At 35.8% G+C, this 14,965-nt stretch overlaps 1 protein-coding gene across 1 annotated transcript in view; it reads right to left on the bottom strand.

Annotated features, from left to right (window-relative positions):
- Positions 1–14,965, bottom strand: part of TMPRSS11A (transmembrane serine protease 11A) — a 52,835-nt gene that overhangs the window by 13,352 nt on the left and 24,518 nt on the right. Inside the window, exons 5-8 of the mRNA XM_047857615.1 lie at positions 8,268–8,335; positions 6,174–6,334; positions 2,904–2,942; positions 811–982 (exon numbers count right to left, since the gene is read on the bottom strand). Of these exons, the coding sequence (XP_047713571.1) occupies positions 811–982; positions 2,904–2,942; positions 6,174–6,334; positions 8,268–8,335 (440 nt within the window). The remainder of the gene's footprint in view (positions 1–810; positions 983–2,903; positions 2,943–6,173; positions 6,335–8,267; positions 8,336–14,965) is intronic.

The following is a 14,965-nucleotide window of genomic DNA, read 5'->3' as shown; positions in this document are numbered from 1 at the left end:
GTGATCGAGATTAAGGAGTACACTTGTGATGAGCTCTGGATGTGGTATGTAAGTGCTGAATCATTAAATTCTACAGTTAAAACTAATGTCACACTGTATGTGAACTAACAGGAATTTAAATAAAAACTTTAAAAGAAGAAACTAAAACAAAAAAGGTATATACACCCCTATGTTTTATTGCAACATTATTTACAATAGCCAGGATATGGAAGCAACTTAAGTGTCCACTGATAAATGAATAGATAAGAAAGATTTGATATATATTGATATATACATATATGTACATATATGTGTGTTTATATATGTGTGTGTATGCATGCATATATACATATGTGTGTGTGTGTGTGTATATGCATACATGGTGGTTGCCAGAGGGGAGAGGTATTGAGGGATGGAGAAAATATGGAATAAATAAGTCACAGGAATAAAAGCAAGCATAGGAAATATAGCCAATGGTATTGTAATAGCGTTGTATGGTGCCAGATGGTAGCTACATTTGTGGTAAGCATAGCATAACATAAAGAAGTTGAATCACCATGTTATACACCTGAAATTAATGTGACATTTGTGTCAACTATACTCCAAAAAAGCCACCAAAACCTGTGAGGACATGACAAATGAATGCTAGGATAAGGACTACTACCCTCACTGACTTTGAAAATACGTATGCAACTATAACACATTAGAAAAAAGCCTGAAAGAAAATTTTCTCATTTACCTCGGTAATACTGGGGGACTTTGGTTATTAATCAGAACATAATACTCAGTTTTTTAGCAGTAGTGAGGGCCAACTTACAGTCAATAACTTACTTCTTAAAGCAGTGTGCTGCGGTGATGAGCCATGTATTACTAATCAAGGTGGCCCCACACTGATGTATGTTATTTCGCTGAAGGGAAGCTTGCCATGGCCAGGCAGCCTTGGCTGCAATGTCTCCAGACATTATTCTGTTGACTATTAATGGAACAACTCGTTTACCACAACCTGTAAGAGATAAAATCACTAAGTTATAAGAAATATCTCCATAGTCTTTGATTCAGAGTACCTAATAGAGTACTAGAATGCAATATTTGCATCTATCATTATGTAAACATGTACAATATTAACACCTATCCTCTGTGTTTCCTGATATGCTGATGTTTTGCTCATCCCTGCATTTATAGATGTGGGTATATATATTGCCTACTAAAGTTATGTTAAACTACAAAGGGTTGATATATCACAAAGTTATGTTTCCTGAGGACTTATGGTATCAATTATCTAGATATCCTGGGAGCTCCTACTATAATTTTTGCTTCCCAGTTTCAGATGATCCAGCGTGTTACTTTGACACATTTTTACACAGTAAAAGTACAAGTTTTTATCCGTAGAACTCACCAGACAAGTAATTGCCCATTTGCTGAAACTCCTTCTCCCATACATTTTTCTGTATGACTAGTTCCTAAGGTGTGCATGGGTTAACATATAATGACCAGTTTCTTACTCTTCAGGGTGAAGAGTTCCATGTTTCCACACAAACATCCCATTCACTATTGGTGGGACTAAATATGTACTCTATTATGTGCGTCAGATCAGAGATTACTTTGCTGCTTAAGTTCCTAAGAATTAAGCCTGTTTAGAACATGGTGCTAATAAGGAAAATATAGTAGATTCAATTCTTGTTCCAACTAATTGGGTATCACAAAAGAAAACTCATTTTACTGATACTGACTACACTCCATTGTGGCCAGTCATTGTAGAAATCTCCACCATTCTGCCATTACTCTAGTTTAGACAACCATTTTTCTCATCTGGAGGGTTGCAACAGCTTCCCAGCTCATCGCCCTGCCTCTAGTCCTGCTCTTCTAATCCATTCTCTATACTGAAATCTGAGTGAGTGACTTCCCACTGCCCTCCAAATGAAATTGAAATGTTTCAGCATCATTCTGGTCCTTGATCACTATTAATCATATCCATTTCCCATGCTCCCCACCCTCCATTCTATGTTCCAGGTACACTGACATTTTTCAATTACAATAAATGACCATGTTCCTGTTTTTCTAATGACATTTTTACATACTGCTCCCCCTGGCAAGGACACTCATCTCACTTGTCACTTGACTCATGGTCTCTCTTGTCTTAGGGATCACTTTCTGACTCTATGAGACCAGGTTAAGCTGACTCTGTGATTGGCTCTCATAGCACTGTGCACTTTCTCTGTTGTAGCATTTATCACTCTATTTTAACATTTCCTGATTTATTTATATTTTCCCCTACCTTTGAACTCTTAATTTTAGAGGAGGGATCTTGTCTTATTCATAGTGGTATTCACTTTCTGGCACTAGGTAGATGTGAAAAAGATATTTGTTGAACAAATAAACGAATGAATGAATAGATACATATAGTTTGTTTGTAAGACACAGAAACAAATGCATGAATGCTTTTGCTTAAAGTCATCACCACTTTGATTAAATCTTTCAAAATTTAGGCCATAGTGATATGAAGGGAGTGAGTGGAGCTGGTGTCAATCATGAAAATGAACATAATAAGCACATTTTATAGCTCAGTCACGAATAATGGAGTCTATTTCCTCCCCATTTATCACTTTCTCATTATTTCCTTTCTCAACAGAAAGAACATTTCATAGCATTTTTCAAAATTAGAAAACCAAGCCCATTTATTCCAAGCCAGAAATACATAGTTTATTCAAATTGCCCCCAAATTCCTACCATGTAAAATGTTTTTCTTGAACATGATGTAAAGATTGGTTTCAGAGCTAGAAAAAAAATACTTGTTTATTGTCCAATTGTTATTCTCTTCCAAAGAAAATGTATGACATGGATGGGAAATTATGAGCTAATATTTGAAGATATTTTCTCTTCTGATGTGGAAATTGAACTTTTCTTAATAAGCTAACTAGACTTACATGCTTGGACAGTTAGCTTTCCTGTTGATGAGCTCATTGCTGAAAAACAAAAGAGAACATAGAATGATAATATGATATTCTCTCAGTTGGTCTCAATAACCAGAAATTACCAGAGGATATTGACTATGTATGGATTCTAGACACTTGAACAAATATTCAGGAGAATGGCTACCCAATAAAACAGGATATGTATACAATTTTTATAGAGATTTGTAGGCAACCTCTAATTAGCAGTGGGTGATTAAGGCACAAACAGTGGATGATTAAAATTCATAAATAGTTTGTGTTAATACAGAACAGTTGTTTTCTAATTGTGCAGGATACAATCTCTTTGGATTTCATTTCAGGGGTGAAGTGAAATGGGGAAAGAGGCAGCAAGTAGACAGGATCTCCAGGCTCAAATCCAGCCTCAGTCAGAACAACTCTGCTTTTATTTCTTCTATTTAAGCTTTCGCATAAGCATTTTTTTGGTCAAAGCGTTTAGGAATGAAAAGATAAAGCACCCAAATAAACTATATTGAATAATACTTCTAAAACACAGTTTCTAAAGTATCAAAATGATTTTTTTTCTGAAGAATAAACTTGTGTATTCTTATCCAACATCTGCTAAGTATTAGTAAAGACCAATTATTGGAGAGAATATAAAGTTAAATTCTGTCAATTTCCAACAGTTAGGATTCTGACAAAGGAAACATGAGCATTTAAATTGAAATCAGTGGAAGGTTATATGAAAACTGTGATGATTTTCAAGGTAAAAAGGCTTATGAGCAGAATGAGGATGAAGTATTTTATTTATTTCAACCAGTGAACATAACTAATTTTTACCAAAGAATTTTACTTTTCATGTGTAGGAGAGAAATAAACTAACGCCTTAGACATGAGAGTGACCCTCTAACATACTTTGAGTTGAGAGTAATCTAGTAATTAGGGCTCTGCACGCTGTAAGTAACATCAGAGGAACTGGAGCACACATGAACCAAATGTGAACAGTGAGCTGCTCTTTCATAACTATGGTGTTTGCAATGCAAAGAAGTTGATTTTAGCTTTGCTTTGACACATTGCAACCCATAAAGGACCCACACCACATAGTTTTGTTTTTTCCTGAAAACAAAACAAAACAAAACAAAACACAGATTCTTGACAAATGACAGATAATCTTGGGCTGCAGGGTTATTTCTAGACTTGGTTTAGAATTTTGGCAGTTTTCCATTCATTGGGAATCCCCCAGATTGAGTGTTCCTAGAGAGCAATGATTTTGCCTGTAAAAATTGCCTTGAGGATAATACTGAGCTTTTCACTAAATGGGTTTTCCTACGTGCTAGTAAACACTGATTCTTTTACATTTGGAAATTTTGAAACCATGAAGGTTCTGGCTTATTCTACTACTAATCACATGCATTGTGTATAAAGCACATGTACAACTTACTAGCTTTCTAAGTGGTAATGGCCTATTTGTTGCATATGTTCTTTCTTATATATCCTCATGCTATTTCTATGGTTGTAGGAAGAACAAACATTATTAGTGCAATTTTACTGTTGAGAGAATGGAGGTAAAGTCGTGGGCCAATTACTTGGATGGTCTTGCAGTGACTCAGTGGGATCAAAATAGGTTCTCAATCAGCACACCCTGCCTTTTAATAATTTCTTAGTCATTAAAATAAACTATAGCACACAAACTGACCCTGTGAAAAAACAAAAGGTAGGCAACTGATAACCATTTCATGCTTCATTTCTGGTTTCAGATAGCTCAGCCTTTTAAATTTCTGCCAAATTAACTGGTTATTGGAAATTATAATTGTAACACGTCATATAATTTATCAGAATTGCCACTATTTCACAATCTTGATTCATTTGTTTCCCCACCTAACAAAGAAGGTGGATTAAGCCCTTCCCTCCTGGGTTGGGAGAGGTCCCAGGCTTTATTCCCGGAGTAGCTGACTCTTTGTCACTTCAGCAGACTCCTGCCCATCCCATTCCCTCAGATTTTCACTTCCTGGTCAGGTTTCCTCTTGAAGAGTCAGCCAGACCCTTACAAGGGCAGGGCATCCTGTTTCACCTCTGATATTAATCACTTCCTTTGTGCTTCTCTTAAGTCTGGTGTCCATTGGAATTTGTAGGGGAAATCTGCACTTGTCTGCCAGAAGTAGGTGCTTGTGGAAGCAGCTTAATGTACAAGGGTGAACAGGTTTCTGTCTGGCTGGACTCCTCAGAGCCTTTAATTTTTTTTTTCAACGTTTATTTATTTTTGGGACAGAGAGAGACAGAGCATGAACGGGGGAGGGGCAGAGAGAGAGGGAGACACAGAATCGGAAACAGGCTCCAGGCTCTGAGCCATCAGCCCAGAGCCCGACGCGGGGCTCGAACTCACGGACCGCGAGATCGTGACCTGGCTGAAGTCGGACGCTTAACCGACTGCGCCACCCAGGCTCCCCTCCTCAGAGCCTTTAATATGCTAACGTAAGAGATGAATATCATAGACAGAATTTCTAAGATGTGTTTGACCACAGAACCCTTTTTATATAGAGTCTCTCAAGAAATTAGAGATCTAGACTTGAATCTTAAATCATTTTAATTATTAGAGTCCTTACTTTTTTATCTCTCTTTTATATCTGTAAAAGATAAATTTGCCTATTTCATAAGAATATAGAAATTAGATGCTGCACGTGAAGGGCATAGAGAAGGCCTTGATAAAGACTGATTTTCCTGTTCAGAGAAATGATAATGGTATAGTATAATGGTTCTAATGATTTTTTTCTAGCTCAGTGATTTTTAAAGCATCACTTAAAAGATGGCTTTAGTGGCTACAAAGTTGGTTTACCATATTCCCAAATGCCCATAGGAAAAAACAGAAACTTCATAACTTGACTATATACAGAAACTATCCATATTTTTAAAAGGCAACAAATGACCTCATGTTTTAGGAAGGTCCCACTTAAAAAAGTAGTTGTTGCTAAATGCTTGGTATTTTCACTTGCTTAGTCATGAAGGCAGTGGCTGAGTCAGATTAATTCTCTGTTAGTGGTAAGGTTTCCTTATTTTATGATGAGTACCAGTCAATACCTATAGGATAAACCACTTGACAACTAACTTCAGACATGTTTTCAACAGAGGAAAATAAAACCTTAAATGTCATATTTTTAACTTGAAATTTTTTTCCATCTAAATTCTAGCTATTATTCGGAAAGGAAATAATGGCAAGTAAGGTTAAGATTAGACATAAAATGGACCTAATAGAAAACTTCACATACCACAGAAGGTGCACCTACTTACCATTAACTTGAACTGAGGAGGCATTTATTGACAAGGCTCTTGTGGTCCTTATCTTCTGATTTAAGATGCTATGGATTTTCTCCTTTATCATGGCTCTTTGCTCAGGAGAGGGGAACTGGAATATCATAATGATATCTACTTTCACACCATCTTCCTCTGGCCTACAACATACAAGAGAAAGGTATTTATTCCAAGAATACATTGGATATCATATTCTTTCCTATACTTAATGCTCCTAAATTATATCTTAATTGCTGCAAATGTCAAGGACTAATCCTCTCACATTGACATTCATCTGTATGTCACTCTCTGACCCAAGGTCATTTCATATGTTGTCTCTTCGAGTTTCCATTATGTTTTTTGTAAATTTCCCCCATTAATTTGAAGGCTTGTTATAGCAGTTGGGTAAGACTCAGATATCAGAAAATATTTTCTCAGAATCATAAAGTCTGAGAATTGGAAGAAACTTTGGTGGTCTCTTTGGCCAATCGCTCATGTATCTGATACCTAAACCACCTCTACTGCATTTGTGATAAGTGGCCCTCTAATCCCAGTACAGTAATTAAAATGATGGGAAATTTACTTCCCTCAAGAGGCTATTTCTCTTTGGTCAGCTCTGATTTTAAGAGAGTTCTTCATTTTGAGTTGAAATATGTCTTCCTATATCTTCCATTACATTAAGCTTAGGTCTAGTTTGGGACATATATAGAACCTTAATTTTCTCTTCCACATAAAGTATTTGAAGATAACAGCATTCTTGGTTTTGAGTCTTCCCTAGATTACACATGTCCAGTTATTTGAACTTTCTTCATATGAACAAGTTCAAGTCCCTTTACCTGTAGTATTCAGGTTTTCCTCTTAAATTAGGAAAGCCAAACAATTAAAGGTATTTAAAAAATTGAAATCTATGTATTGATCTGTTATATCTTTTATTTTTACACCTAAAAAGACCCAAGCTCTGAAAAGCACTATAGACCTTATTGTCCGAAATCCTTTGACTAAAAAAAGAGGAAATCATATTGATTTTGAGGCTTTTTGTATATTGTGGTCCATTTAGGCTCTAGAATGTAAAGATATAATAACCAGAATTTTATGTCCAATTGTCAAATGTATTCCCTCTTGAATCAAAGGGAAGACCTTGTTTACAAGGTGGAGTTTCTCTGGACACACACAAAAACTTACATAATGATAATGACTATAAATTCAAATGAGTTCACAAGACTGTAATAATATTGCTAGAATGGTATGGCAAATCAGAATTTGAAAATAGAGGATGTGAACTCTAGAAAATTTCAACAAATATGTGTTTTTTATCTCCTAAATATTATACAATTTATCCAATTAATATTATAAAATTCTTCTGGAGGTCACTGGCTATTTAGTAAAGGTATAAGGAACGTGGAATAAGTCTTCCAATAAGGCATTAGTCTATTGGTGATAAAAGTGATTATTTCTTAATATAAATCTCTTTGAATATATACATTTTTAAGAAGATGAGTCATACAGGTCCATAGATTTGTATTTATTATGTGTGTGTTCTGCTACATGCTTTCCAAATAACACAATTGAAACCTCTGAGCTATTTCAGCAATTGATATGAACTTCCCCCTTCTACCATAACAAACAGAAAACTTATTAAAACAGGAACATCTTTTTGTTTGGGCATGCCTCCTGTTACTGGGACTTTGTTACAAGTAAAACTTATGATCCCATTATGTAGCCAACTTGGCCTTCTTATTTTTGAAATGACATGTCTGAAAGATAGAACTTGGTGTATGCAGTGACACGCTGCTGGGTTTTCCCAAGGCCACAGGTTCTGTTAGTCCCAGACCTTATAATCAGCTGATGGGGTTTAAATCCTTGTTCTGTCACTTGGGGAACTTTGAATGTATCACTTAACCTCCCTGCATCTTAGTTTTTACATTTTAAAAATGGTGGCCAGCAGTATATCTCCAAACCACTGTAGAGATGGTATTCATGAGAAATCCTAGGCAACAGCCAAGCTCACAGAGGCAACAATATGTGAAGAATTCCCATCTCCTTTGCCCTATGTCCCTCCAGGCTGTGACTCCACCTTTGCCCAAATATACATACGTCAGTCTCACTACTTGGTTCTTGATATAATGCTTGTTCAAGGCCGAATCTATAAATATCTCATCCACCTGTTATTACAAGACAGAAACTCTGTGTTAATATTTTTTAGTAAGGATATCCCCCCGACTAAATGCTAAAACAATAAAAAGAAGTTTTAACATGAGTAATATTATTTAAACGAGTGGTTCTTAACTCTCACAGTGCAGCAGAACCATTGGCATTTTTTCCTTAAAATTATAGATGCTGGAGCCCTTATCTCAGAGTCTTGGTTATAATTGATCTGGAGGGAATCTAGGCATTCATATTTTTAAAAATCTCCCCAGGTGATTCTAATGTGCTGACATAGATATCCAGAATAGAAGATATCTTCCTAAAATTATATAGAAGGTAAAGTAAAAGATATAGAGCCAAGGTGGGACATCCAGGGAAACCTTGAGAGATGGTGGAGAGAACCTTGGTTGAGTACTGGATTTGAAGCCTATCCTGCCGCTCATGAACTGGGCAACCTTGTAAGTGACCGGACCCAACCTGAGCCTCAGTTTCCAAACTGAGATATTGACATACTGCTCATAGGGTTATAAAGATTAAAAACACACAAAAAATGCTAAGTATATTTTGGCAATGAAGTTCTGGTGGTTCCCTAGCCCCCATCCTGGTGTTTCAGGTCTCAGATTTCTTTGTAGGTCTTTGGTGGAAAGTATAAAGAGGCATTAGGGATATGGGAGAGCCAACGATTTTTTAATTGTTTTTGATTGTGGGCCCTAGGGTAAATCAGAGAGGAATAAAGAGTAAGATGGTGTTGAAGATTTAGATTAGAGTTTTATCACTCATTTCATATCACGAAGGAAGAAGAAGATAAGCCTTATTGCACAGAATTTTAATTGCCTGATCTGACATCATGTGGCTGTGGCTTAGCACGCCTGGATACTGGATTGCAATATCTCCTGGTGACCACTTGGTGGCGACAGTGTCATCTAAATTTGAGCATTCCATTTCACATTTGATGAATGTGATGAGCCAAATGTGTAAAAACAAGGTCCCAAATCCTTAAGGCGCAAGAAGACCAACTCTCATTTTGAAAAAGCAAATATAAATGGAAAAATAAATGGAAATAAATGGAATAAATGGAAAAAATAAATGGAATAAATGGAAAGCTGTTTCAGAGATCAAGGAACAAGTCATGACTCCCTTAGCACTATCAGGCATTCCCAAGTGCTTAACTGGGAAACAAAATACTCCTAATCTCATTTAACCCTTACAATAACGTTATGGAATAAAAATTATTTTGATTCTTGGTTTATTTGAAGAGGAAGCTGACACTTGAAGACATTATATAAATTTCCCTGGCATCAGGTGGATAATAAACTGGGACTTAAGTTTAGATCTTCTGCTTGTAGTTTCATCTCTTCTTATCAATCACACAGCCTCCTTGATAAATATGATGTACATGTTGCTTCAGGTTCTTTCACAGAACCCATAACAATAAGTTATAAAATAAACAGTTGGTTGATTGAAAGTATAACATTTATCAAGCTATAATTGGTAATGTATTTATAAACCTGAAGATCAAAGGTAGTATTTAGAAAATTAAAAAAAAATGCCAGTATCCAAAATATACATTTATTTGTATTTACATAAGAAAAGCTTAAATAGACTGAGGAAATGTGCAGTTCATATGCTAGAAATGGAACTGTTTAAATTTAATTTCTTTTTTTGTTACACAACACATAGCTAGTCTTTTACTCAGTATCTGGGGGGAGATCCAAAAGCAAAGAAAAGGTAAAAACAAAACAAAACAACAACAAAAACAGGGAGAGGAGTGTCAAGTAGTAAAAGGAAGAAAAGCAAATAGCAGTTGCGTATTTATAGAAGTTTGATTTGTAATTATCCTCTGAAATTCCACCCACAATTGTTCTGCTGGCTGTTCATAACTTGTTGGTGAAGATATTGGATTAAGTTTTTGGCTTTAGATGACATCATTCATCTGGCCACATGCCTGCTGAGAAGAATATCTGCACCCAGCATCAATTCCATCTTTGGTTTAAGTGACTTTAGTAATCATAGAAATAAAGAAGTTTTCTTCTTCAAAACCCTGCCCCTATAAAGCCTCTTCGATTAGCCTGGGGTGAGCCCCAGGATCTTCAGGTGATCCTGGTAGCCTGAGGAAAACACTATGAGAAATACTAGGGCATAGGGACTGGCTAAATGGGTTTCTACCAAAAAGGGATTTTCAGCAAGGGAAAATCAGGGAAAACATGAACATAAACTTTATTGCTAAGTGGATTTTACGTATGAACTAGCTTTCTTAGACCCTAAAATAATGATTAATCTTTCCTAGAAGATAAGGCTTGCCTTATAAGAAACATTCTGCCAATAATTTGGCATTCTAAATTTGTAGAAGTTTCAAAGGACGCTTTTTTTTTAACTGCGTGCCAGTTTGTTATAAATTTATTATTCACAGAAGCTAATAGAGATAGTGATTAATAAATTTATCCCACCTCCTTTCTGGGGGCATTGGCAGAGTCTGATAGTTGGGATTAGTCTCTTAATTTAACAGAGAGCCTCCCCCTTTCAGGCTAGTACCTCGTTATGCTTGATGATTTTGTAATGCTGGAAGTTGCACTGAGATTAAGTTCTAAAAGGGCAATTGAAGGTTAGTTGGGTGTTTAATAAAAGAGTGAGGGTGAGGCTGTTAACTCCAACACACAGCCTCGCCCAACCATTCAGCTCTCATTCCGGAAAGAACCCTGTTTACACATGTCGCCAGCCTTTCACTGTCAGATGCTCCCCAACTGGGCTCCTCTCAGCAGTCTTGGTAGTTACATAGGAGGTGTTTCAGGGTTGACACTGTAAACTTAAGATAGATATGCCACTGAAGATTGGCCAATGGAATATAAAAGCAGTTTCTTCCACTGTCACAGCAGATGAGCCCTGAGAATTAAAGGACTCACCAATGTGCCATGAAGAAAACTTCAGATCCTGTTGCTTTCTCCTAATTACAATAAGATTAGCACACAAAGAACAGTATAAGAGATGCTTTAGAAAAACAACACTTGTTTTGCCTTAAATAAGTCCTAATTGAGATTGCCTTGCTACAAGAGCTGAACTCTAAGTACAAAGAGTAAAGCACAATTCATTTGGGCCTCTGGTTACAGAGTCAGATATTCAAGGACTTCCCCTTCTGCCCATTTTCCATCCTGTCCAGTCTTCAACCATGTGTACCTGTCAGCCCTGGCCCTTGTTTCCTTTATACTTGCCCTTCTCAGGCTATTCCTTGAAACTATAGCACCCTCCCCCATTCTGCTGGCTCTGCTTTTCTGAATCATATCTCTCCTTCAATGTCTATTTCAGATAATACCTTCTTTGTGGTTATTCCTTGAAGCTTCTTTGTGGTTATTCCTTAATCTTTCCTCTTTCTGTTGTGATTTTTCTAATCCATCTTATACTTACTACTATTCCCTTAATATAGTTATTTATGCAAATATATTATCTCCTTTATTCAACTGCAAACCCTTTATGTTAAGTGTGGTGATTGATCTTTTCTCATTCCATACTATGTAGAAATGTAGCATGTTTTTGTTGAATGAATGCATGAAAAAAAGTGAGAATTTATCAGAAAGCCTTGCCATTACCAGGAAACTTGCAAGAGTTTTTAATGAGCTTTTCATCAGATTTAGATCAATGCTTCTGGAGAAAAAAGCAAATTGACTATGAATTACTGATGGGAAGTCTTTTGCCTTATGGACATTTTCAGGTAATTTCATTGCTTTTGGAAAGCCCCTCCCAGGTGAGACTACAATAGATATTATAGTAGGAATAGTCATCACTGTTGTGGATCACCTATGCAGCAAGCACAAAGTCCACTGTATTTATGAGCTCCTTTGCTTTTTTCCTCAACCCTCTGAGGTGAATACTATTATTATTTGCATTACAGAGATGAGGAAGTGACTTGCCCAAGGTGAAAAAGTAATGAGCCAGTTGACCTTGGGATGAGCACACAAGTGTGTTTTTAGTAAAAGCCTCTATTGGGGCATTTGGGCAGCTCAGTCGATTAAGCATCTAACTTTGGCTAAGGTCATGATCTTGTGGTTCGTGGGTTGAAGCCCCTTTTTGGGGTGTGTGCTAACAATGTGGAGCCTGCTTGGGATTCTCTCTCTCCCTTTCTCTCTCTCTGCTGTCCCGCCACTTGCACATGCTCTCTTTCTCTCTCTCAAACTAAATAAGTAAACTTAAAATAAATAAATAAATAAATAAATAAATAAATAAATAAAACAAACTCCTACTCACTGATGTGTAGCAGGCAGCATGTAAGAGATCAAGAAACTGTTATATCCCCCTCCAAAGGCAGTCTGTTTTCTTTGTCCTTTAAAATTAGGACTATAATCTTTATAGTTCTTATTGCAATTTTTAAAAGTTCTATCTATTTAAAACTCTAGATCTTTGGTACAACCCAAGAATCAAAAAGTCAGCTATGAATAATTTTTCTAAACCTATGTATGGCATGGCCAACCTGAGCAGTGATGGTATCTACAGGATTCTGAAGCTTTGGTGGCTTTCTGGGTATCACGTCACTTTGTGTTCACAAAAATCCTTTAAAAAAAAAAAACAAAACCTCCCAAAGCTGTGAACCCAGTGCTGTGTCTATTAGAGATGGCAGTTGGATCCTGTGTAATAAGGGTGTGTGACTGGAGTACTATGGAAGTATGATTACTCTAAACCGTGAGGTAATAGTATCAGCAAATGGATTGTGACATTATAGGATATTATCAAAGTTATTTATTTGACTATACTGGTCCTTCCTCAGTGTTTCCTTGTAGAATGTCAGAAAGAAACAGATGGACATCTCTGGCTGTTTAATCACACATAGTAAGTAGCAATATATTGGATAACCTTATCCCAAATTGGTTTGTATTCCTGAGATTGAGAGGCAAAGTAAATTCAAGAAATTAAAATGTTTGCAGTGAAGGGTGATAAAGGATAAATTATTAACTTTCAGTATACCACAAAAGCTTAGATCTCTGAATTACTATTTTAGAAGAGGAAAATATGTAATTTGTGTGTATTTAAAGTTGCACTAAAGATAGTTAAACCAGATGCCTGAGGCAAGGAAAGCTCATTTCTTTAGAAGGTTCCTGTCCTCTCCAGGTGTGTTGTCTTTGAAATCTCTAAATTTGATTAATCTGTGAGAAAGAGAAGGTATGAATCATTACTCTTAGACTCTTTTACAGTTCCTGAATGATGAGCCATCATCTAAATAGATTATCCAGTAGAGTGAAGACTGTGCTATATTCATAACTTTATCGGGAAGTTTTGAGATGGTTCATATTGCTTCCTTTCTCAAAAAAACTTCTCTCAGAAAACAACCATCCACATTTTCCCTCCAGTCATAGATTATTTATGCTAAATAAATATATGCTAATATTTCCATCCACCTCCTTCCCATATTATAGTTGTTTTTCTGTTGTCTTCCTCCTCAAAAACTGGTACAAACAAGAAACCATATGCCAAAACTAGTAACAAGAGACAAAGAATGTCATTATATAATGATAAAGGAGTCAATTCATCAAGAAGATAGAACCATTATAAATATTGTACCTAACATCAGAGTACTTAAATAAATTAAGCAAAAACTGACAGATATGAAGAGAGAAATAGACAATAATACAATAATAATAGAGGACTTTAATATCCCATTTTTAGCAGTGGATAGACCATCCAGACAGAAAATCAACAAGTAACCCTTGGACCTAACCATTTTTTACATCAAATGGACTTAACAGACATATAAACAACAATCCACCCAACAAGAGAATACACATCTTCTGAAGCACACACAGAACATTCTTTAGGGTAGATCCTCATAGGATACAAAACAAGTCTTAGCAAATATTTAAGAAGATTTAAATCATACTATCTTCTGTGACCACAATGATATGAAACTAGAAGTTAAGAACTGAGGAAAGCTAGAAAATTCACAAATATGTGGAAATTAAGCAATGCACTTCTCAACAACCAATGAGTTAGAGGAGAAATCAAAGGAAAAATAAAAAAAAATATCTTGAAGCAAGTGAAAATGCAAACGCATACCAAAACTATGGGATGCTGCAAAAGAGCTCTAAGATAGAAGTCCATAGTGATGAATGCCTACATTAAGAAAAAAAGATGTTAAATAAACAATCTAACTGCACACCTCAAGCAACTAGAAAAAGAAGGAAAAACTATTGTTCACCTGAAACTAATATACCACTATGTTAACTCAACTGGAATTAAAACTTAAAGAAAGAAGTAGAAGAAAAAACTAGCATTAGCAGAAGGAAGGAAATAACAAAGATCAGAGTGGAAATAAATGAGATAGAGACTAAAAGACAATAGAAAAGATTAAAAAAAACCTAAGAGTTGTTTTTTGAAAAGTTAAAGAAAATTGACAAAACCTTTGGCAAACTAAGGAAAAAAAAAGAGAAGACTCAAATAAAATCAGAAAATGAAAGAATATTACAACTGATGCTACAAAAATACAAAAGATCATAAGGGATGACTGTGAAAATTTATATACTAACAAATTGGATAACCTGGAATAAATGGATAAATTCTTGGAAATATACAACCTACCAAGACTAAATCATGTAGAAATTAAAAATGTGAATACATCAATAAGGAGTAAGGAGGTTGAATCAGTAATCAAAACCCTTCAATACAGA

Source organism: Prionailurus viverrinus, chromosome B1 (genome assembly GCF_022837055.1).
Source record: "Prionailurus viverrinus isolate Anna chromosome B1, UM_Priviv_1.0, whole genome shotgun sequence".
In the NCBI taxonomy this organism is placed as follows: Eukaryota; Metazoa; Chordata; class Mammalia; order Carnivora; family Felidae; genus Prionailurus; species Prionailurus viverrinus.
This window is presented reverse-complemented; position numbering and strand designations above follow the sequence as displayed.